Source organism: Delphinapterus leucas, chromosome 15 (assembly GCF_059928025.1).
Source record: "Delphinapterus leucas isolate spDelLeu-1000000601 "Yukka" chromosome 15, BTC_Dleu_Yukka2, whole genome shotgun sequence".
NCBI classification, from domain to species: domain Eukaryota; kingdom Metazoa; phylum Chordata; class Mammalia; order Artiodactyla; family Monodontidae; genus Delphinapterus; species Delphinapterus leucas.
The window spans coordinates 16,594,115-16,618,132 of NC_143143.1; the positions used below are offsets into that span (position 1 = coordinate 16,594,115).

Consider the following 24,018-nt stretch of genomic DNA (forward strand, 5'->3'; position numbering starts at 1 on the left):
GATTTTGTTCAGACTGTTTCCTCTACCTAAAGTGGCCTCCTTCTTTCCCATGATCTGCTAAGTCCCAGTTTTCTTTCAGGGGAGCATTGTACCCCCAGTGCTAAACAGTACCAGACATGCAGCAAGTGCTGAATGAATGAAACCACCTTAAAAAATGTAAAACAGTCACATAAGCATTTGTGGAATAGTGAATGAATACTAGCTAATATTTATTATATGCTTATGTTGTGCAAGGCATTGTCCTAAATGCTTCACATATACTAAGCCACTTAATTCTCATAACACCCTATGAAGTAGGTCCTATTATGGTCCTAACCTGGGGAGACTGAATCACAGAGAGGTTAGGAAATCTGACTAGGTTCATACACTAGTAAGTGATGGAGCTGGTATTCGAATACAAAGTCCGATCCGAAGTTTGCTCTAAGCCTGGCTCCAAAACCTTGCAGCTCATCAGCATCGCGTGGGCGCTTTAAGAAAGTAAACTCCTGGCCCTGAAATTCTGATTCCACAGGTGAGGTGTGTGGTTGGTTGGCTGGCTGTGAGCAATAACACCCGAGGGCAAAGCGCGGTCGAATCCAGGAATCTCGAGACCGCCTCCTCCCAGCCAAGTTTACTGCAGGCCCGACCCTGCCCCCTGCGAGGCGCGAGGGCCACTGGGAGTTGTAGTCGCACGGTACAGTTCGTCGGCGTCTCCCGGAAGTGACGCAAAGGTCCCGCCTTCTCCTCGCCGCGTTTCCGCTGCTTCGGCTAAGCGGTGTGATTCTCCCGGAAGTGACGCAAAAGTCCCGCCTTCTCCTCGCCGAATTTCCGCTGTTTCGACTCAGCGGTGTGATTCCGGCCGTCAGCTGGTAAGTACTTCTTTGGCCTTTTGCTTCGGGGAGGGGGACCCGGGTTGGGATACGTGCGGAGAGTGTGAGGATGGGGGTCAGGAGGTGGCGGCCCGGGCCCCTTCTCGTGGCCCGTGACTTTCGGGCTTTACCGTAGGTCTGGCCGCGCCCGCCGCAGCCGCTCCGCGCCGTCGCCATGTCGCGGTTTTTTACCACCGGTTCGGACAGCGAGTCCGAGTCGTCCCTGTCCGGGGAGGAGCTCGTCACCAAACCTGTCGGGGGCAACTACGGCAAACAGTGAGTGAGGGCCTGGGCCATGGGGACGACTCGATGGGGTGAGGGGTTCGGCAGGCTGTGGAAGGCCGCGTATATGGGAGGGGAATGGAAATGGGGGCGGTGAGAGCGGGTTCTAAGGATGTTGAGAGTTTAAGGGACCGGAGCAGTGTTGGAGGGACAACCGTAACGCTAAGGGTGCTGTGAATTGTGGGAATCCACCCACCAGGCAAAGGATAGAGTCACAGAGAAAAGGTTTCCCACTGGCTGGGTGTGTTGCATCAGCAAGAAACCCCCAATACTCGCTTGATACCTGGGAGTTCCTTGATCTGGCTCTGAGGTTCTTAAACATCTGTTAGTATTTTCCTGTTGTTTATCTCCATTTAAATACTCTTCACCCATCTCTGCAAATTAAAATTCTTTTCTCCCTTTGGAACATTGGAATGTTTCTCAAACTTCTGTCATACACATGCCACCTTCATTATTTTTGTCACATACCTGTACTTAAGAATATATATACATACCACTTCAAAGTCTTGTTTCAGCATAAAACTCTTTTTTTGTTTGTTTGTTTGTGGTACGCGGGCCTCTCACTGTTGTGGCCTATCCCGTTGCGGAGCACAGGCTCTGGACGCGCAGGCTCAGCGGCCATGGCCCACGGGCCCAGCCGCTCTGCAGCATGTGGGATCTTCCCGGACCGGGGCACGAACCCGTGTCCCCTGCATCGGCAGGCGGACTCTCAACCACTGCGCCACCAGGGACGCCCTAAAATTCATTTTTAAAAGTGAAAAATAGAATCTGTGTATACCCACATCAATATGATTTCATATCTGTGTTACAAGTGGAAAATCAACATCACTTGCTATAAAATAGGAAATAATTGGAAAAGCTAATAAGATGGAAAGAAAAGAGATATTGTTGCCAGCTGAATGCTGTCTGTGGTCTGGTTTTTAATTATTAAGTAAAAATATCGAGTAATGGAGGTGTCAAAGCCGTTGAGACTTTTTCCTTGCCCTTGGCCTGTCACACTCTGGGAAATACTGCTTTCTAGGACCTAGTTCAAGTACCACCTTTTCCATTCATTCTAGGTAAAGTACCTCTTTTCTCAACTTCTTTTAGTAATTCTTAGTGACTTGTGTCTTCACATAATTAATTTTTTGACACAGTAAATAAGCACTTCCGTTTGTTTATGTTTGAGAGGCTGGAGACGGTCATTTTTTTTAATGTGTTACAACATTTGATAAAAGGCTTTACTTTGAAGTAAGCTTAAAAGATTGAGTTCTATATGATGAGGCCGTGAAGAGGAAGAATGAAACAAGATGAGTGTGGTAGGAATGGGCTACCTGCCCCATCGGAGAAGAAAAAGAGAGATCATTTGGAAAGACTGGAGCTAGGAACAGAGGTTAATGGTCTCTGTTCCTTCCAAATAGGCCGTTGTTGCTGAGTGAGGATGAAGAAGATACCAAGAGAGTTGTCAGAAGCGCCAAGGATAAGAGGTGAGGCCATGGGGAGGCGGGGTGATGGGGAGTTTCTGGAGCAGTGGTGGGTTTTCTGGTTGGTGATGGTGGGCATGTGCAATGTGGTATTGGGCTCTCAAACCAGGTTTGAGGAACTGACCAACCTTATCCGGACCATCCGTAATGCCATGAAGATTCGGGATGTCACCAAGTGCCTGGAAGAGTTTGAGCTCCTAGGAAAAGCATATGGGAAGGCTAAGAGCATTGTGGACAAGGAAGGTGTCCCCCGGTTCTATATCCGAATCCTGGCTGACCTGGAGGACTATCTTAATGAGGTGTGATTCCTGTGGATGCAGGGGGATCTAGAAGGGGATTGTGGACCTGGAGCTTTCTCCTGACCCACACCCAGGGATCACGTCTCCTCTGAGTTGTTTGCCAGATATTCAGTATTTCCCAGAACATAAGAAATACGTTCTTATAAACATAAGGAGAGGGACTTTTTTATGTTAAGAATTTTAATTGTATATATTTTTATATTACCTCTTATTTGTGGTTTTGTACTTTTGATACATAAATAAAGCATTGGTAAACAATAAGAGGTATAGTTTTTAAGTAGTATAGATGTTTGTAGATAGCAAGACCCAAAAGTTGTGAAGCCTGAAGTTTAGGGAATACTACTTAATCTCAGATCCCTGTTCTCCCTTTCTTCCCTGTTCTTTCCTTCAGCTATGGGAAGATAAGGAAGGGAAGAAGAAGATGAACAAGAATAATGCCAAGGCCCTGAGCACCCTGCGCCAGAAGATCCGAAAATACAACCGAGATTTTGAGTCCCATATTACAAATTACAAGCAGGTGAGGGTGCTAGAGGGAGACTTTCTGAACTTTGGGGACAGTGACCCCATGACTGAGACAAAAAAGTATTTGCAAATGGGAGGTGTGTGACTGGAGAGGGAATCATGAGAAAGCTCTGTGGGGTGGAGGAGGTGGGATGGGTCGTTGGCAGGCATCCTCCATTATTCTCTCGTTTCCTTCTGTCAAGAACCCTGAGCAGTCTGCAGATGAAGATGCCGAGAAGAATGAGGAGGATTCAGAAGGTGAGTGAGGAAAAGCCTTAATTGCAAATGGTTAGGAGCTCTAAACTTAAGGGTTTCCTTGGCTTGTTTTCTTGGTTGCCATTCATCTCTTCACTATTCTAACTCTTTTTTTCTCTCCCCTTTCCCACCAGGCTCTTCAGATGAGGATGAGGATGATGAAGGAGTCAGTGCTTCCACTTTCCTAAAGAAGAAATCAGAAGCTCCTTCTAGCGAGAGTCGGAAGTTCCTCAAAAAGATGGAGGTAAGAGCCAGGGTTACACTTGAGGGGTGGTTTGTCTGCTGTGGACCATTCTTGGGTCTCTGGGGAGAAGAAAAGACTCACAGAGCCTTAGGGTTGGGAGGGGTGGGGTTTAGCAGAGTCTGGTCTGGGGGCAGATTTCCTCTTCGATTAGAGCACTGAGTGACTTGGAATCTGGAGAACTAGATTCTGGGCCCAGCTCTGCCCCAGGGGAGCTGTGTGTCCCTGGAGCAAGTTAGCACTTCTCTCTGCGTCTTGGTGGTCCGGTCCAGCTCTTAATATCCTGATTCAACCACTCTTCTGCTGCTCCGGAGAGTCTCTGAAACATGTGTCAGCAGGGAGAGCAGAGATGCGAGTCAGTCTTCCCATCTTGTTTCTTCTGATCATCTTATTTTTCTCTGAGGATGAAGATGAGGACTCAGAAGATTCAGAAGATGATGAAGATTGGGACACAGGTTCCACATCTTCTGATTCAGATTCAGAGGAGGAAGAAGGGAAACAGACAGTGCTGGCGTCGAGATTCCTTAAAAAGTAAGAAAAGTAATGGTACTTTGGGCTACAGTGGGAGGGGTAGGAAGCTTTTAATCATCTTGAAAGTTGTTGCTCCTGTGGCATCCTTTTATTTATTTATTTATTTATTTTTCCCATTTCAGTTTTAATTTTTATTTGTCTTTTATTTTTATTTATTTTTACATTAAAAAGTTTTTTTTATTGAAGTATAGTTGCTTTATAATACTATGTAAATTAGGGGTGTACAGTATAGTGATCCATAACTTTTTAAACTTATTTTTTATATTATTTTATTTATTTGGCTGTGTCGGGTCTTAGTTGTGGCATGTGGGATCTTCTCTGCAGCATGCGGGATCTTTTGTTGCGGCGCAGAGGCTCTTCATTGAGGCATGGGCTTCTCTTTAGTTGTGGCTTGCGGGCTCAGTAGTTGCGGCACGCGGGCTTAGTTGCCCCACAGCATGTGGGATCTTAGTTCCCCAACCAGGGGTTGAACCCACGTCCCCTGCATTGGAAGGTGTATTCTTAACCACTGGACCACCAGGGAAGTCCCTAGTGATCCATAATTTTTAAAAGTTATACTCCATTTATAGATTAGTTCCTGGTGTTGTACAGTATATCCTTGTAGCTCATTTTATTCCTAGTGGTTTGTACCTCTTAATCCCCTACTCCTATATTGCTCCTCCCCCAATGGAGTCCTTTTAGGTTGTAGAGGCCAACAGAGGGATCTCAGAGTCAGGTATGTTAGTTGGCTAAGATCATAAAGCTAATGTGTCCTGCAGATGAGATTTGAAGTTTCCAGTGTCCAGATATTTAACCATGACATTACTTGCTGCATGTGGACTGAGTGTTTATCTCTCTTTGATGCTGATTAGCTGTGTGATATTGGATAAGCTCCTTAACCTTTCCAGTCTTCAGTTTTATCTTTTGTAAAATGGAGCGGTACTTGACCCTGTCTCAAGGATACCTGCAAAAATATAGGGAGGTGATACGCCTGGCTCAGCCTGGGACTGGCATGTGGTGTGCCCTCAGAGACAGTAGCTTCTCTTCTCACTCTTCCTGAGAACCTAGCATATAGCATATAGACTGCAGCAAGCCTTCCTGAACTTTACTAGTATCGTCATGGTATGGGGGAGGATTCTGATTTGGATTCTGGTCACAGCCCTTACTACTTTAGTATCTGTCAACTTGGGTGAGTTACTTAGCCTTCTTAGGTCCTAGTTTCCTCCTTTGAAGTCAAGGTGACACCTATCCCTTTGTGTTCTACAGAAGTCGAGTATCAAGCTCAGTGATAACTGGCAGAAATACTGATGCTCTAAGGGTTGCTTTCCTGCTTTCAAAAGTTGGGGTTATGCAGCTTCAGGAGTTAGTGAGTTCCCTCACACTAGAGGGGTCAGACACAGCCATTTTATTGAGAAGCATTTTTCATTGTGTGCTCCAGGGAACACTGGTCAAATGCAGGGGGAGTATTGTGTATCTGATGTCTTTTTACTCACAACACTTCTGACACCATATGTGTTTTTTTCTCATACCAGCTAGTTCTCCAACTCTCTGGACACCAACTGGGTGTTCAACACTAAGTCAGTTCTGACACTACCCAAAGTTAGCATAGACCCCTTGAGACTGCCACCACCTTAGAGGCCAGTTGTAAGTTCCAAGTGTGGCTCCCGTACTTCTGACCAACCGGCTCTAAATTCAGAGAGTTCCTACAGTCCCCTCCTCAGATTCGATAATTTGCTAGATCGACCCACAGAACTCAGGAAAGCAAGCTCTTTACTTACTATTACCAGCGTATTATAAAGGATACAACTCAGGAACCGCCAAATGGAAGAGATGCATAGGGCAGGGTATGGGAGAAGGGGCATGGAGCTTCAGTGTACTCTCTGAGTTCACCATCCTCCTAGCACTTCAGTGGTTCATCAACCAGGAAGCTCTCCAAATTATCATTTAAGGATTTTTATGGAGGATTCATTACGTAGCCATGATTGGTTAAATCGTTGGCTGTTGATGATGGGCTCCATTTCCAGTCCCTCTTATCCTCCCCGGTGGTCAGAGGGTGGAGCTATCAGTTACACCCCTCTAATCATGCTTTGGTCTTTCTGGCAACCAGCCCCCATCCTGAAAGCTTTCTAGAGGCCTGTCAAGGCCTCATTAGAATGAACGATGCTCCTATTGCTCAGGAAATTCCAAGGGATTTAGGAGCTCTGTGTCAGGAACTGAGGACAAAGACCACATAATTATTTCTTATTACGCCACAGTATCATATTCCCTTCTTGGAGAGTTTACAACCATGTATCAGTTAAGCAAAATAGATCTGTTTAACTTTGTTTCATTAGCTATTTCTTAAATTTGCTTTACTGTGAAACTCATATTTTAAGCCTACTGACATCCTATAGAACTATCAACCTTATTACTGGTTCATATTTTTTATATCTTCTTTGTGTTTTTGTCTTTTCAATAATTGTGTATTGAAGTCTCCATTATTTGGACCAGTGTGTGTAGTATACACTGCACATGTGCATTGCACAAAGGCTCCTATCTGAGGGAACAAGTGGGGACTAAGGTTAAACTTAGGACATGATGAGAAAAGAAAACAACAGACCAATATCTTTTATGAATTTAGATTCAAAAATCCTCAGCAAAAACCAGTCCAGCAGGGCTTCCCTGGTGGCGCAGTGGTTGAGAGTCCGCCTGCCGATGCAGGGGACACGGGTTTGTGCCCCGGTCCAGGAAGATCCCACATGCCATGGAGGGGCTGGGCCTGTGAGCCATGGCCGCTGAGCCTGCGCGTCCGGAGCCTGTGCTCCGCAACGGGAGAGACCACAACAGTGAGAGGCCCGCGTACCGCAAAAAAAAAAAAAAAAAAAAAAGCACTCAACGAAGTAGGAATAGAAGGGGGCTTCCTCTGCCTGATAATAGGGCATCTTTGAGAACACACATACAGTTGACCCTGGAACAGCATTGGTTTGAACTGCACAGGTCCACTTATACACAGACGTTTTTCGGTAAATGCATGCTGTAGTACCACACGGTCCATGGTTGGTTGAATCTTCAGATGCAGAGGACCAACTGTAGAGTCACATGCGGATTTTTGACGGGGGATTGCCACCCCATCCCCATGTCGTATCCCACGTCGATCATGGGTCAACTGTATATCTTCTCCTGTCCTTTTATTTTGTACTTTACCATGGTTTATGTTTAGGGATGTCTCTTACAAATCCAGCTCGGTTTTTTTTCTTTTTCGTCTTATGATCATTGCTGGGTTTTTTTCTGTTTTCAATTGTGCCACTCATAAAATTTACTGTTAATCATTTTTTAAGTGTCCAATTCAGTGTCATTGAGTGCATTCACTCGGTTGTGCAACCACCACCAGTCTCCAAAACTTGATCTCTGCTTTTTAATCTATGCAGGTTAATTTACATTTATTGTGATTATAAATGTATTTTGTCTTGTTCTTGCTCTCTTATTAATGTGCTTTCTATTTATCCTCTTCCTATTTTTAACTTCCTTTTTTTAACATAAATTTATTTATTTATTTTTGCGTCGGGTCTTCGTTGCTGCGCGTGGGCTGTCTCTAGTAGCAGCAAGCGGGGGCTGTTCGTTGCAGTGCATGGGCTCTCATTGTGGTGCCTTCTCTTTTTTTTTAATTTAATTAATTTTTTTTTATACAGCAGGTTCTTATTAGTTATCTATTTTATACATATTGCTGTATATATTGTCAATTCCAATCTTCCATGTTGGCGTCTCTAGTTTCAGAGCATGGGCTCTAGGCATATGGGCTGCAGTAGTTGTGGCACGTGGGCTCAGTAGTTGTGGCTTGCGGGCTCTAGAGTGCAGGCTCAGTAGTTGTGGCCCACGGGCTCAGTTGTTCCGCGGCACATGGGATCTTCCCAGACAAGGACTCAAACCCGTATCCTTTGCATTGGTAGGCAGGTTCTTAACCAGTGCGCCACCAGGGAAGCCCACCACACATATTTAAAGTTAGCAGTTTGATAAGTTGTTACATGTTTATACTCATGAAACCATCACTACAATCAGAGTAAATAAAATCCATCACTCCTAAAAATTGCTTTATGCTCCTTTGTAAACCTTCTCTCCTGCCCCACTTCTCTTTGCCCTTTCTGTGGTCAACTGCTGATTTGCTTTCTATCACTAGATAAGTTGGCAGTTTTTAGAGTTTTATATAAATGGATTCATACAGTATATAATTTGGTTGGGAGAGATTTGGCTTTCAGAATAATTATTTTAAGATTAATCCTATCTTTGTTATTTTTACTATAGAGATTACCCTTGATAATCTAAAATTAGATTTAGTTAAAATGTCAAGTGTCAGAGGTTGGGTTAACCATGGGATCCTCAAAGGCCTTATTGACATTAAGCGTTTGTGGCTTTGTAGTGTCAAAGAATAATTCAGAGACACTATTTTACTTGTATAACAAGGTAGACCAACTTTTAAGATCGATTTCCAACCAAGACAAAAAAGAATTTGATAAGAGAAAGAGGAATAAAGAGAGAGGGAAAAACCACAGACAGTGGTGGGAACGTTGAATTTTGTTTGCACATTTGTGTGTGTGTAAACTCATTAGCTATCTAAGCTAGCCAAGGTTAGTTTCAGTTGTTAATGGATTATCTAGAAACATGACAGGCTGTCCCTATAATGTCTGCCAGCATCCTTTTTCAGCATCTCCATATTAAACCAGTCTATACCCTTCCTCTCGTCAGAATTTCTCAGCTTTCATCTTTTGGTCAAAACAAGCATGTAACGGAACACATTTAATCTCAAGAGCTTCAATTTCTTTGATGTGGGATAATAAGGTTGTCTAGCAACATTTAAGCACCTGGATATTAGATAGTGGGTTTGGGCAGAAAATATGAGGATAGTCACAGATACAGTAAAGAAACATTTAGGACCTTTATTTAATTTTCTAATCAGGCTAAGCCTATCTAGGAGAATGTCTTTAAGAATCACTTTAGTGAACTTTTAATCAAGTGGCTTTTTTCTTAATTGATTTGTTTTTTCCAAAGTATTCATCCAGGTTCAATAAGATGTTATTTATTGCACATCTTTATTTATTAGCCTTGACTGACCAGTATTTGAGATCAGTTTTATTTAGGGTTAATTCTTTTTTTAATTTTTAGCTGAGCCACGTGGCTTATGGAATCTTTGTTCCCTGATCAGGGATTAAACCCGTGCCCTCGGCAGTGAAAGCTTAGAGTCCTAACCACTGGACTGTCAGGGAATTCCCTATTTAAGGTTAATTCTTAGCTAAGGAATTTGTTAGTTTGGGGCTAAAATGTTTAAATTATTTGTTATTTTGGACCATACTAGAGGTAAATTACAGATCACATATTCGTGTTTCTGAATTTGTAGTTGGGGTAGGAATTCTTAAGTACAAACTGATGAAATCTAGTATCTTGGACCCCTTCTCATAAGTTACCATGTTGGAGTCTTAATCAAATATGGATATTGGTTTGCAACCGTGGGAGCTCCCTGGTAAAATCTGAAACTATCCCCATGCACAGAGGACAAGGAAAGACCGAAGAAAGAGGCAGACCACTCCAGATTGGTAGGTGGCAGGTGTAATAAGCAAGGGAACTTAAATACAGGGTTTATCTTTGGCGGCCTCAAGATGAGCAGATCTCTGCACCTGTCTTCCAGAATCTTAAGAGTTTATGTAGAGGCTATAATAGAGCTCAGTCACATATTCAGATCAGATGGTCTCAACACATTGCTCTCAAGGCTGCATCCTAAGCCTCTCAAGGCTCCTAAGGTGGGAACCGTGAGCAGAACGTACATTCCAAGGACAGAGGAGGGAGTAAGGAGCCTCCAATACCCTGGGTCCTGTTCTTGGGTCAACCCATAGTCACATCCTGTCAATGACCTCTTCCAATAGTGAGCAACCAAGATTTTTACTGTGAAACTTGGATAATGATGAACTGATACAGAAGTTAAAAGAGGAGGAATACACAGAAAACGTTTGTTGTCTCAATTATGAATCCTAATCTGAAGGGTTTTGGAGGACGTTGTCTACATCTGATATGGTTGCCCTGTGGAATCTCTCCGAGATGCTATCTGCTTCTAAGAGCTACCTGCTTCTGGAGGCCTTGTGAACCTCAGGATAGATCTCTGGTGGGACTGGATCTCCAAGTTGTTAGGATCCTAAGGAAGAGTGTATGTCTAGGACGTCTAGATCATAGTTGTGGTTAAGAGGGTGTGGAATGGTCCTTTTCAGTGTAGTTTTAGGACTAACTTCTTTTGGTGTCTCTTAATGTCTTCAGCTTCTTAGCTGTGTATTTAGGTGGATGTGTATTTGGTGATGGCCCTCTAGCTGAGAGCATAAATGTCAGTTTTCTGATCGATTCTAACAAGATGTGAATATACCAAGGTATAATCTGTCATAGGGGAGAGATCAAGTCAAGTTTTAGGTCTTTAGGTTAGAATTTCATAGGGTGAGAGTTTGTGTTTTTGAGGTGTGAATCACAATATCCTGAGGGCTTCGAGTAAAACTTTAGGCCAAGGATAATTAAGTTCTTTTGAAGTTTAGACAGCATTGATTTTTAAATAGCATGAAGTCCTGTGATCTCAGAGCTTTGGGGCTGGATGATGCAGACCAAGCAGTTTCAGCTTAATGAACATAGTTCACGTATTTGCAAAGGATTTTACCTATGAAATGAGTTTTTATCATTACAGAGTATTGCATTAGTACAGGAGGAAAAACCATTAAGCTTCTATTGAGTTATGGCATAGGGAGTTCCCTGGTGGTCTAGTGGTTGCGATTCGGCGCTGTCACTGCCATCGCCCGGGTTCCATCCCTGGTTGGAGAACTGAGATCCCACAAGTATCCCACAAGACACGTGGCATGGCCCCGCCCCCCAAAAAATTATGGCATCAATCTTTTGGCAAGGGCAAGTTTTAATCCAACTGGCAAATTTATAAACTATTACTAAAGCATATTCAAACCTTTTAAGCAGTTAAAATGAAATTTATTTATAAACGTTTAAATGATGTTTTAATTATAGATAACTTGAATGTTTGTTGAAGTCTTTCTGGAGAGACTTTTTCCTCAGTATCTTTATAAAGTTTGAAATAATTTTTCCCTGTCATTTGGTTTATATTTCATTATATAAATATTAAAGTCTGGAAATGGTTGCAGACATCAAATAGCTTAAGTCCACTTTGAGGTAGCCAGTGATCTTTTTCTTTTTTGTTGGGGACATTTTGTTGTATTGAACAGTTTTTTTTAAATTCAGAATTTATATTAATAATTGTCATAAGAGGGGAAAGAAAGGCAGGGAAAAGCAGCCAGTCTGGGAACCGCAAAAATTTTTTTGCTCTTTTTTTTTTCTAAGCACTGATTTTAAACTGATAAATCAGTTGGTGATAAAAAGATTAGTCTGGGGACTTCCCTGGTGGTACAGTGGTCAAGAATCTCCCTGCCAATGCAGGGACACGGGTTCAAGCCCTGGTCCAGGAAGATCCCACATGCCGTGGAGCAACTAAGCGTGTGCACCACAACTACTGAGCCTGCGCTCTAGAGCCTGGAGCCACAACGCCTGGAGCCCGTGCTCCTCAACAAGAGAAGCCACCGCAGTGAGAAGATGGCGCACTGCAACAAAGAGTAGCCCCCACTAGCTGCAGCTAGAGAGGACCCATGCACAACAACAAAGACCCCACGCAGCCCTAACTGACTAACTAAATAAATAGATGGATTTATTAAAAAAAAAAAGATTAGTCTGGACAGAGCAACTAGTACCAAAGGACAACTGTGTTGCTTATGGATTCTTTGGAAAACCTTAGAGCTTAGTTGTGGAGCAACATGACAGGCTGATTTCCGTGTCTGTAGCGGCCTGGTTAGCACCCCCGTCTTACTAAACTAGGCCGTACTCTTTCCTTCATATGAGTTGCTTAGTGTAATATGGTAACAGACCTTGGTAAGTGGTCTGGCAGATTCAAATGCTTAGTGGTCCTTGCTTTGGTTATGGTTACAGTTATCCATAGGTCATTCTTGTAGAGTGTAACTTGGACCCAGGAATAGAAAAAGAGGAATTTTGTTGGGGGAAGAAGCCTCAAGGTGGAGAGGGGGCTTATCCTTCATCTTCTCCTGTGTCTCTTGGCAGGGCCCCCACCACAGAGGAGGACAAGAAGGCAGCTGAGAAGAAACGGGAGGACAAAGCCAAGAAGAAGCACGATAGGAAATCCAAGCGCCTGGATGAGGAGGAGGAAGACAATGAAGGCGGGGAGTGGGAAAGGGTCCGGGGTGGAGTGCCCCTGGTTAAGGTGAGGATTTTAGAACGAAAAGGAATTGGGAAACAGTTTGGGAGAGCATACAGGTACCCTCCTGGTCGGATTCGGGAGAACAATTAAGGCAAGAATAGGTTTCTGTCAGCCTGCACATAACTTGTGTGTTACCTAGGAGAAGCCAAAAATGTTTGCCAAGGGAACTGAGATCACCCACGCTGTTGTCATCAAGAAACTGAATGAGATCCTACAGGCACGAGGCAAGAAGGGAACTGATCGGTAAGATTCGTGGGCCTGGGCTGTGTCATTACAGGGTGAAAGCTCATTTTCTCTTAAGACACGGGGTGGAGGTTGGTGGGGAAAGTGCTGTTTTGGGAAGATCTGTGTGTGGCTACAGTAGAAGGAATGATGTACTTGGACTACACCAGTCTATTTTCTGCTGTTTACATTCTGTTTGACCTTAGATCAATCACTTAACCTTTGGGGGCTGTTTTCCCATCTGTAAAATGGGAATAATACTCTTCTTTAGTTATTCAGTGACTGAAGAGGATGTTAGATTGTTAGCATTATTGCTATTTCTGTTTGGAATTTATGAGAGAGAAGCAAGTATACAGGTGGTGAGGCTAGGGGTGGGTATTGAGAATGAGGCTGCCTTTCTTGTCTGAAGAGGGTGTGCTGTATGACAGGATAAGACTTTTTTATTTGTTTCCTGTGCCTCACCCAATTCTGTACCCCTCCAGTGCAGCCCAGATTGAGCTGCTACAGCTGCTGGTTCAGATTGCTTCTGAAAACAACCTGGGAGAGGGTGTCATCGTCAAGATCAAGTTCAATATCATCGCCTCTCTTTATGACTACAACCCCAACCTGGCCACATACATGAAGGTGAGAACAATAACGAGCATTCCACGGCGGAGCTGGTGGGTCATGGGAAGGTGGCTAGTGACTCAAGACTCAAGGACTGTTGGAGCAGTCTTGGTGGTTGAAGGCCCATGGATTCCTGGTGTAGGGCTCTTGGGAGGCATCTCCTTGTTCCACCTTCACACCTCTGACTGCTGTCTGATCTCTTGGCAGCCTGAGATGTGGCAGAAGTGTCTGGACTGCATCAATGAGCTGATGGATATCCTGTTTGCAAACCCCAACATCTTTGTTGGAGAGAACATTCTGGAAGAGAGTGAGAACCTGCAAAACGCTGACCAGGTAAAGAGGGGATTTGGCAGACTATTTGGAAGTGTGTGTTGTCTGCTTTGGGAAGGCTTGTTGGAGACAGAAGGGTTGAAGTCTAGGACTGGAATCTGGGCTAATTTATTTCCTCCTTTGCCTTCTCTTCAGCCGCTGCGTGTCCGTGGCTGTATCCTAACTCTGGTGGAACGAATGGATGAAGAATTTACCAAGATAATGCAAAACACTGATCCTCACTCCCAAGGTGAGCCCGAGCAAGCATGGGCATCAGTGAGAGGAAAAGTGCAGGGATTAAAATGAAGGATTATACTAAGTGAGAATGTTCGGAAAGCCAGCCCTTCCTCACCCCAGCATTCATACCACAGGGCCTCTTTAAGATATTGGACCCCACTCCCGTAGCTCCTGATTCAATAGGTCTGGGTGAGATCTCACACTTTGCATTTCTAACATGTTCCTAAGTGATGGTGCTGTCTGCTACTTTGAGAATTGTTGGGGTATAATGATCTTTGTCCCCTTGGCTTGTTTAGCTTGTACGCCTTAAGCATTAGAATGGGGAAATGCAGGACATTTACACAGTAAAATGTGAGTGTCCACATGTGTCCACCAAGTCAAAGGTATATTGATGAACAAGACAGCTTGGGGCCTTCATGCTCATGGAGGTTACATTTCGGTGCTGAAGCAAGGCAGTTCTACAAAAGAATGAACGAGTCAGTTGTAGATAATGTAAAGTGTGAATTAGAAATTCAGATCGGGACATGTGACAGGATGTCTGGAGTGGTGGCTGCTTTAGATAATGGTTGAAGAAGCATCTGTAGGTAGGGCACATTTGAGGTGAGAGCCGAATGAGGAGGAGGAGGAGGAGTTAATCGGGAGGAATTAGCAGAAGAGAGTGCCTGACAGCAATGGAGAGTGAGCTTGACATGTCCCAGGAGAGGATGGTATTTTTAGGGCACAGTGGGTTAGACTTTCCTGATGGGTACAGAACACACATGCAGAGGTAATTGGATTGATGAGGGACATATGATTGGGAAAGCCTGGGTGCCTGGCTAAGCTGAGGGTGGGTGCCATCCCTGCCAGAGTACGTGGAGCACCTGAAGGACGAGGCACAGGTGTGCACCATCATTGAGCGTGTGCAGCGCTACCTGGAGGAGAAGGGCACCACTGACGAGATCTGTCGCATCTACTTGAGGCGCATCCTCCACACCTACTACAAGTTTGATTACAAGGCCCATCAGCGGCAGCTTACCCCCCCTGAGGGCTCCTCAAAGGTAAGTGCTTGGCCACCATGTCAGAGGGGAGAGGGGTGTGTCCATTGGTTCTGCATGTCTTTCAGGACTTCATGGCAGATCTTCTATTCCCTGGGGACTGTCTGTGGTGGAGCAGAGGGACTAGGAAGAGGCTGGATGGCGTCTCGTCTTTGGTTGCTGAAGGCTGAGCCATTTACAACCATTGTCCTTGACGTATTTCCCCCTCCAACAATATCTCCCCCTACCCCTCCAGTCAGAGCAAGACCAGGCTGAAAATGAGGGCGAGGACTCAGCTGTGCTCATGGAGAGACTGTGCAAGTACATCTATGCCAAGGACCGCACAGACCGAATCCGCACATGCGCCATCCTCTGCCATATCTACCATCATGCTCTGCACTCCCGCTGGTACCAGGCCCGTGACCTCATGCTCATGAGCCACCTACAAGACAACATTCAGCACGCGGACCCGCCAGTACAGGTAGGATAGGAAGGAGGCGCTGTGGCCCTGGTGGCAAAGGGAAGACCAGGCCAGGCCCCCCGTCCACTCTGTTCAGGCAAAGTGGCTCAGGCAGATTAGCCACCTGTCTGGCTAATGCAGATACAGGGAGACACTTGGTCCTTCCCGAGTGCTAGCATTCTTTGATTCTCCTACATGTTAACATAGGGTTCTCTGGGATAGGATTTGGGTTCAACTAACATTTATTATAACTACTGTGTGTCTGGTTTGGGACAAACATTAGGAGATCATCTTACTTAAAAAGATGAAAAAGCATTTAAGCAGTTAAACTGAGAAGGACAAGGACCCAAATACAGTGTGATGTGTGAAACAAAATTTTGTGTGTGGCAGCATTGTGAGGACATTTTCATGTAGGAGTATTACAGTTGTGTCTAGGTATAGATCCTATAAATGTGTGTTTAGAACAATTGTGAGGTATTTATGTGTAAAACGTGGTGAGCCTGTCTGGTGGTGCTTTTTGAATAGCACACCTATTTTTTATTCCATTGTATGAATTTATCACAGGTTCTTGATTTTTCTCTTGATAGCTGATCAACCAGTTTGGGGTATTATAAATGAAGCTCTTGTGGTTTATGTATAAGTTTGTGTGGATGTATGGTTTCTCTCGGGTAAATACTTAAGAGTGGAATTGCTGCATCATAGCGTAGGTGTATGTCCAGTTTTATAAGAAGCTCAAAAATGGGACTTCCCTGGTTGTTCAGTGGTTAAGAATCTGCCTGCCAATGCAGGGGACACGGGTTCGAGCCCTGGTCCGGGAAGATCCCACATGCCGCAGAGCAACTAGCCCACAACTACTGAGCCTGTGCTCTAGAGTCTGCAAGCCACAGCTACTGAACCCCCACTCAGTACTGAGTACTCTGCTCAACGAAGAGTAGCCCCAGCTCGCTGCAACTAGAGAAAGCTCGTGCGCATCAGTGAAGACCCAAGGCAGCCAAAAGTAAATAAATTTATTTAACAAAAAGAGAAAGAAACTCAGAAATGGTTGTACCATTTTTCACTTCTACTTTGTCAATATTTAGTGTTGTTGGTCTTCTTAATTTTGGCCATCATGGTTGTTGTCTAATGGTATCTCAATGTGGTGTGTGTTTGTATTTCCCTGATAACTGTTGAAATTGACTACTTTTTAAATGTTTATTGGCCCTTTATATATCTTCTTTTGTGAGATGTCTGGTCAACTTTTGCCCCCCCCTTTTATAAAGATTGGATTATTCATTTTTTATTATTGAGTTGTAGGAAATCTTTATATATCCTGGATACCAGTCCTTTGTCAGATAAATGCTTTACAATTTTTTCCAGTGTGTGGTTTGCCTATTCATTTTCTTAACCATGTGTTTTGATGTATATTCTAATATATCAGTTTTATCTCTTTTGGTTATTTTCTGGGTCCTATCTAAAGAAACTTTTTCCTACTTGCAATTCATAAAGATATTCTTTTTGTATTTTTAGTTTTTGGAAGTTCTTGTGGTTTTAGCTTTCACATTTAGGTCTATGTTTTCTGCATATGGTGTGAAGTCAGGGTCAGAGACGTTCTTTCCCCGTTATATTGCTTTGGTGCCTTTGTGGAAAACCACATGAAAAACCAACCACATGACCCTATAAATGTATTTCTGGGCTCTCTATTCTATTCCATTCATTCATCTTTTTGTCCTTCCTTACGCCAGTTCCACACTGTCTCGATAGCTGTGTTAGGGTTAAGTCTTTTTTTTTAATTAATTAATTTATTTGTTTATGGCTGCGTTGGGTCTTCGTTGCTTCGCCCAGGCTTTCTCTAGTTGCGGCGAGCAGGGGCTGCTCTTCGTTGCGGTGCGTGGGTTTCTCATTGCAGTGGCTTCTCTTGTTGTGGAGCGTGGGCTCTAGGCACACAGGCTTCAGTACTTGTGGTACTCGGGCTCAGTAGTTGTGGCTTGCAGGCTCTAGAGCGCAGGCTCAGTAGTTGTAGCGTATGGGCTTAGTTACTCCACGGCATGTGGGATCTTCCCGGACCAGGGCTCGAACCCATGTCTCTTGCATTGGCAGGCGGATTCTTAACCACTGCGCCACAAGGGAAGTCCCTGGAGTAAGTCTTGAAGTCAGGTAGTATGAATCCTCCGACTTTGTTGTTTTTTAAGAATAGTTGGAATGTTCTGTGACATTTGCATTTCCACATAAATTTCAAAATCAGTTTGTCAATTTGTGCAAAAATGCCTGCTGGGATTATATTGAATCTGTAAATCAATTTTGGGAGAACTGACACCTTAACAACTTTGAACCTGTTGATCTTACGTGTTATTCTTCGTTTAATTTCTTCAGTTTCTCTCTGCAGAGGTAATATACATCTTTTAAAAAATTATTCCTGAGAATTATACGATTTTTCATGCTATCGTAAATGCAATTTTTTACTTTAATTTAATTTTTTATTTTGTCCACATGGCTGGCGGAATCTCAATTCCTCAACCAAGGGTTGAACCTGGGCCACGGCAGAGAAAGCACTGAATCCTAACCACTAGACCACCAGGGAACTCCTGTTAATTTCATTTTTAAATTGTTAACTACCAGTATCTAAAAATAGAGTTAATTTTCTTACATTGGCCTTGGATCCTGCCATTTTGCTAAATTCAGTTTTAGTCTGCCTTCTGTCCTGGGTATTTGCGGATTCAACCAAGTGCAGATTGAAGATATTTGGGGGGAGGGGGAGGGATTCCAGAAAGTTCCCCCAAAAAACCAAAATTTGCCTTGTTTGGTAACTATTTACATAGCACTTACATTGTATTAGGTGTTACAAGTAATCTACAGATGATTTAAATTACATGGGAGGACGTACCGTAAGTTATATGCAAATACTGTTCCATTTCATGTAAGAGACTTGAGCATCTGCAGATTTTGGTATCCATGGAGGGTCCAGGAACCAATCCCCCATGGATACTGAGGGACAGCTGTATTGGGTCTCTGAAACTTTTCTTTCTTTTTTGTTTCTTTTTTGCCATATTGTAATGACCCAAATCTCTAATACTTAGTGCTGAATAGAAGTGAGAGCAGACATCTTGCCTCCTTCCCAGTATCAGCAGGAAAGCAGTGAACATTTCACCATTAAGAAGAATGTTACCTATTTTTATAGATAGTATTTTTGTAGATAGACTTTCTCAGATTGATGGAGTTCTCTTCTGATCCTAGTTGGCTGGGAATTTTTGTCCTTAATAGGTGTTGAATTTTGTCAAAATCTTTTTCTGCATCTATTGAAATAATGCACAGTTATTTCTCCATTATTCTGTTTATATGGTGAATAACCGTGATTTTAGATTTTTATATCAGACTTTCATTCCTGTGATATATCCTACTTGGTCATGGTATATTATCTCTTTTATGTATTGCTGGATTTTGCTCTCTGTTATTTTTTTAAGGCTCTTTGTATGTAAGTTCATGACCGGTATTGACCTCTATATTTTTGTTGTCAGTAAAGACTTGGTCTTTCCCCCCCACGAAAATCCATACTACCTACAATCTTCCCTGTCTTAATTATTGACAAGTCCATCTTTTCAGTTGCCTAGGCCCAGAAGCCTTGAATTCATCTTTGATTCTTGTTTTTCTCTCACATTTGATTCCCCACCCATTTGTGTTGAAAATTCCTATCTGACCACTTATTATCACTTCCACCGCCACCCTCTGGTCTAAGCCACCATCATGTTCCCGGTCTCTCTCTCTGCTTCTGCTCTTATATCCCTTCAGGCTGTTCTTTCTTTTTCTTTTTTTTTTAATGTTTATTCCTTTTACTTTTTTAATTAATTTATTTTTGGCTGCATTGGGTCTTCATTGCTGCACGTGGGCTTTCTCTAGTTGCGGCGAGTGGGGGCTGCTCTTCATTGCAGTGCGCGGGCTTCTCATTGCAGTGGCTTCTCTTTGTTACGGAGCACGGGCTTTAGGGCGCACAGGCTTCAGTAGTTGCGGCGCGTGGGCTTAGTTGCTCCGTGGCATGTGGGATCTTCCCGGACCAGGGATCGAACCCATGTCCCCTGCTTTGGCAGGCAGATTCTTTTTTTTTTTTTTTTTTTTTAATTTTAAATAAACTTATTTATTTTTGGCTGTGCGTGGGCTTTCTCTTGTTGCAGTGTGCTGGCTTCTCCTTGCGGTGGTTCTCTTGTTACAGAGCACGGGCTCTAGGCACGCAGGCTTCAGTAGCTGTGGCATGTGGTCTCAATAGTTGTGGCACACAAGCTTAGTTGCTCCACAGCATGTGGGATCTTCCCGGACCAGGGATCGAACCCATGTCCTCTGCATTGGTAGATGGATTCTTAACCACTGCGCCACCAGGGAAGCCCCTTCAGGCTGTTCTTAATGCAGCAGCCAGAATAACCCTGTTAATGAAGTCAAATTATGTCACTTATTTGCTCAAAAGCTTCCTGTGGTTTCCCATCTTAAAATCTTTTTTTTTTTTTGCGGTACGCGGGCCTCTCACTGTTGTGGCCTCTCCCGTTGCGGAGCACAGGCTCCGGACGCGCAGGCTCAGCAGCCATGGCTCACGGGCCTTGCCGCTCCGCAGCATGTGGGATCTTCCCGGACCGGGGCACGAACCTGTGTCCCCTGCATTGGCAGGCGGACTCTCAACCACTGCGCCACCAGGGAAGCCCCATCTTAAAATCTTTAACATGGTTTACAACGCCCTGTGCTTGCCCAGCCTCCAGTTTCTGATCACATCTTTTACCAGCTCTAGCCATAGTGCATTCCTTGTCCTTGAATACATCTGGCATAGGGCCTTTGCACTTACTTTTCATTTTTCCTAGAATATTGTTCTTCTTCCAGAGATTTGCATGACTTGCTCTTTATTTTTCTGTTAGGTCTTTATTAATTTTTTTAAAAATTTAATTTATTTATTTTTGGCTTCATTGGGTTTTCATTGTGGTGCGCAGGCTTCTCACTGCAGTGGCTTCTCTTGTTGCAGAGCCCAGGCTCTAAGCCCATGGGCTTCAGTAGTTGTGGCCCGCGGGGTCTAGAGTACAGGCTCAGTAGTTGTGGTGCACAGGCTTAGTTGCCCCACGGCATGTGGTATCTCCCCGGACCAGGGCTCGAACCCGTGTCCCCTGCATTGGCAGCCGGATTCTTAACCACTGTGCCACCAGGGAAGCCCAGGTCTTTATGTTTTAAACATCCCCTTCAAGATGAGGCCTTCCCTAGTTATCCTACATAAAATTGCGAGTTCCCACCACTTCTGCCACCACTCAGACTCCGTTCTTAACTCCCTCGTCTGCTTTATTTTTCTCCTTAGCTTGGGTCACCACCTGCATATTATGCTTATTTTGTCCTCCACACCCCTGTCCCTAGAGTGTAAGCTCCATGGAAGGGGAGGAACTGATCTATTTTGTTCTCTGTCCTAACCCTGTGAAAGACTTGCCTTGTGGCTATCACCTCTGAGTTCATTGCCCTTCGCTCTTAGATCCTGTACAACCGCACCATGGTGCAGCTGGGCATCTGTGCCTTCCGCCAAGGCCTGACCAAGGATGCTCACAATGCCCTGCTGGACATCCAGTCAAGCGGCCGGGCCAAGGAGCTTCTGGGCCAGGGCCTGCTGCTGCGCAGCCTGCAAGAGCGCAACCAGGAGCAGGAGAAGGTGGAGCGGCGCCGGCAGGTGCCCTTCCACCTGCACATAAATCTGGAGCTGCTGGAGTGTGTTTACCTGGTGTCGGCCATGCTCCTGGAGATCCCCTACATGGCCGCCCATGAGAGTGACGCCCGCCGACGCATGATCAGCAAGCAGTTCCATCACCAGCTGCGGGTGGGCGAGCGACAGCCCTTGCTGGGTGAGTGTGGGGCTCTGCAGTGCAGCAGGCTTTGCTCGTTTCTTCCTTGATTACTTGTAATCAAAGGATTAAGAGAAGATAAAGGGAGTAAACTTTCCCACAAGATGATTCCATTTGGCTTAATGGCATCTCCATGTATGGCCTAAAAGCATCATTTTTACTAAGTAGTCTCCATGGTCTCTTACCATAGGACACGTTGTCTTAGCTTACAAATTAAGCTCCCTGCTTTCTGTCATTTTCCCCTTCAGTCTGTATTTGTCAGTAGTATCTTTCTACCAAGTGTATGATGTTATACACCCCCAGCACCTTCAGAAATTCTTCATTGCCTGTAGAATAAAGTCCAGCCGCCTCAGTCACTAAGTTAAAAGTCTCCATGACCTGATTCCAACAATATTTTTAATTTAGCATAAACTTACATAGTACTTTTTTCTGCCTGGCACGAAGTGTTTTATAAATAATAATAATTCATTTATTTTTCATTAGTCATAACCCTATGAAGATACTATTATGACCCCCTTTTTCCTGATTAAGAAACTGAGGCACAAAAGTTAAGTGACTTTACCCAGGGTTAACACAGCTGGTATGTGTCTCTCTGACCTTTTTCTCTTTTTCCCTTGCATCCATATTATTTTTTAGCTAACTAACTGGACCCTTGGCATTCAAGAATCTAACATTGGCTTCTTTGAGCACTTTTAGAGATCTGATCATTCAGTCCAGAGGTTGAGTGAGTTGTGATTTCACTGGGAAAGGAATTTGAATTGCGCCCTTCCTGTGAGGCTGGTGCATGGAAGGACTTGGCAACTGAGCCAAGCTTACTGTCCACAGCCACGTCCCTCTACAGATTTGTCCTCTACTGGTTGTGTGTATGGTCATATTAAGTGCAGGCGCACTTCAGGCAAATTATGTTTGGGCTATGTAGTGATGCTTTACTTTGTTTTGTTTTAATTGGAAAATTGCCAGTGAAAATCTGTATGTCCAGCATCTCTTAGGGCTTCTTGGTTCACATTCCCCGCCTCTCTACTACTGCCTGCAGTGGATGTTAGACATTTTTTTTAGGTCAGTGAACCTTGTAAGAATCTGATAAAAGCTGTGGACCCTTTCCTAGGAAAATGTGCATAAGGGTACACACAGCAATTTGTCAGCATTTTCAAGGAACTCACCAATCCCCTGAGGCACATCATAGACTAAGTCTAAATGTAAATACAGTTATTCTGATATTAAGTGACTTATACAGTCACATGGCTACTTAATGGAGAGCTGGGAGAGTCTCAGTCCAGTTGTTTGCTCTCCTAGCCTGGGTTCCTCCTTAAATAGTGCTTGTTGGGGAAGGAGCCCTCATCCCAAGTTTCCCTAGGCCCTCCCTCATTCCCAACCTTTCAGGTCCCCCCGAGTCAATGAGGGAACACGTGGTCGCTGCCTCCAAGGCCATGAAGATGGGTGACTGGAAGACCTGCCACAGTTTTATCATCAACGAGAAGATGAATGGCAAAGTGTGGGACCTTTTCCCAGAGGCTGACAAAGTCCGAAGCATGCTGGTTAGGTGAGCAGAGAACAAGACCCTCGTGGGTGGGGAAGAAAAGACTTGGTCTCCTTCACTGAAGATCTCCCCCTTTTCTCCCTTCTCCCCACAGGAAGATCCAGGAAGAGTCACTGCGGACCTACCTCTTCACCTACAGCAGTGTCTATGACTCCATCAGGTAGGATGGGCCCTGAGGAGGCACAGGAGCCCCAGCTTTGTGGTCGAGGGTCCTAATTGCTCCCTGCTCTTGGCCTTCTTTGTCCCCAGCATGGAGACACTGTCTGACATGTTTGAACTGGACCTGCCCACTGTGCACTCCATCATCAGCAAGATGATCATTAACGAGGAGTTGATGGTAAGGGCCATCAGCATGGGCACATGGGCAGGTGGAGTCATGGAGAGATTGGAGTACAGGAGACTGATCTGTCCCTTCCTCCGCCTCACTTCTGTCAGGCCTCCCTGGACCAGCCGACACAGACAGTGGTGATGCACCGCACTGAGCCCACTGCCCAGCAGAACCTGGCACTGCAGCTGGCTGAGAAGCTGGGCAGCCTGGTGGAAAACAATGAGCGGGTGTTTGACCACAAGCAGGGTACCTATGGTGGCTACTTCCGAGGTGAGTGCTTCCATCCCCTCTGCGCTCCCAGGGTCCTGGCCCCCTTACTGCCTCTCCCTTGGCATTCACCCCCTCCCCTCCCCATCTCTCTCCTGCAGACCAGAAGGATGGCTACCGCAAAAATGAGGGCTACATGCGCCGGGGTGGCTACCGCCAGCAGCAGTCTCAGACGGCCTACTGATTGCTTGACTTCAGCCCCCAGTGCCCTAAACCATTCAGCGTTTAGGTCCAGCCACACCCCAGTCATTAAAGGTCTATTTAGAGTTGCTGCAGTTCTGCCTGTCTGTGTGTCGCCAGAGGTGTGTTGGACACATTTATTTCCTAATTATATTTCTAAGCTTCTATCCCATGACAGGCACAAGGCTCAGGATGCAGGGATGACTTGCACATATCCCTGACTTCAAAGAGCTTGCTGCTGTTTGACATTTGACCGGAAAATTGTAATAACATGTGATAAGTTATAACAGGCATTTTTTAAAAACGTGGTGGGTATATTGAATAGGATGTGATTATGGGGCATAAATGTCAGGGAAAGCA

General features: G+C 44.6%; 1 protein-coding gene across 2 annotated transcripts; it reads left to right on the top strand.

The window, feature by feature from the left end:
* Positions 1–743: 743 nt before the first annotated feature.
* Positions 744–23,753, top strand: LOC111182192 (eukaryotic translation initiation factor 3 subunit C). Of its 2 annotated transcripts, none has more exons than XM_022588387.2 (21): positions 744–848; positions 985–1,124; positions 2,531–2,596; positions 2,703–2,892; positions 3,284–3,409; positions 3,597–3,651; positions 3,783–3,892; positions 4,293–4,420; positions 12,515–12,674; positions 12,811–12,914; positions 13,376–13,517; positions 13,707–13,832; positions 13,965–14,058; positions 14,892–15,082; positions 15,315–15,539; positions 20,983–21,346; positions 22,727–22,886; positions 22,978–23,043; positions 23,133–23,220; positions 23,319–23,481; positions 23,580–23,753. In XM_022588387.2, the coding sequence occupies exons 2-21, from the start codon at positions 1,024–1,026 to the stop codon at positions 23,660–23,662; spliced, it is 2,742 nt and encodes a 913-aa protein (XP_022444095.1). In that variant the 5' UTR covers positions 744–848; positions 985–1,023; the 3' UTR covers positions 23,663–23,753. The 2 variants fall into 2 exon arrangements, with proteins under 2 accessions (XP_022444095.1, XP_089752075.1); XM_089895949.1 differs by having other exon boundaries at positions 12,814–12,914.
* Positions 23,754–24,018: the final 265 nt, after the last annotated feature.

Excerpts from the sequence above, each read along its gene's own strand:
- LOC111182192 (XM_022588387.2), top strand. The coding sequence starts at position 1,024 with ATGTCGCGGTTTTTTACCACCGGTTCGGACAGCGAGTCCGAGTCGTCC. Across the intron at positions 21,347-22,726 it reads CGAGCGACAGCCCTTGCTGG|GTCCCCCCGAGTCAATGAGG; the intron begins GTGAGTGTGGGG and ends CCAACCTTTCAG. Across the intron at positions 23,482-23,579 it reads CTATGGTGGCTACTTCCGAG|ACCAGAAGGATGGCTACCGC; the intron begins GTGAGTGCTTCC and ends TCTCTCCTGCAG.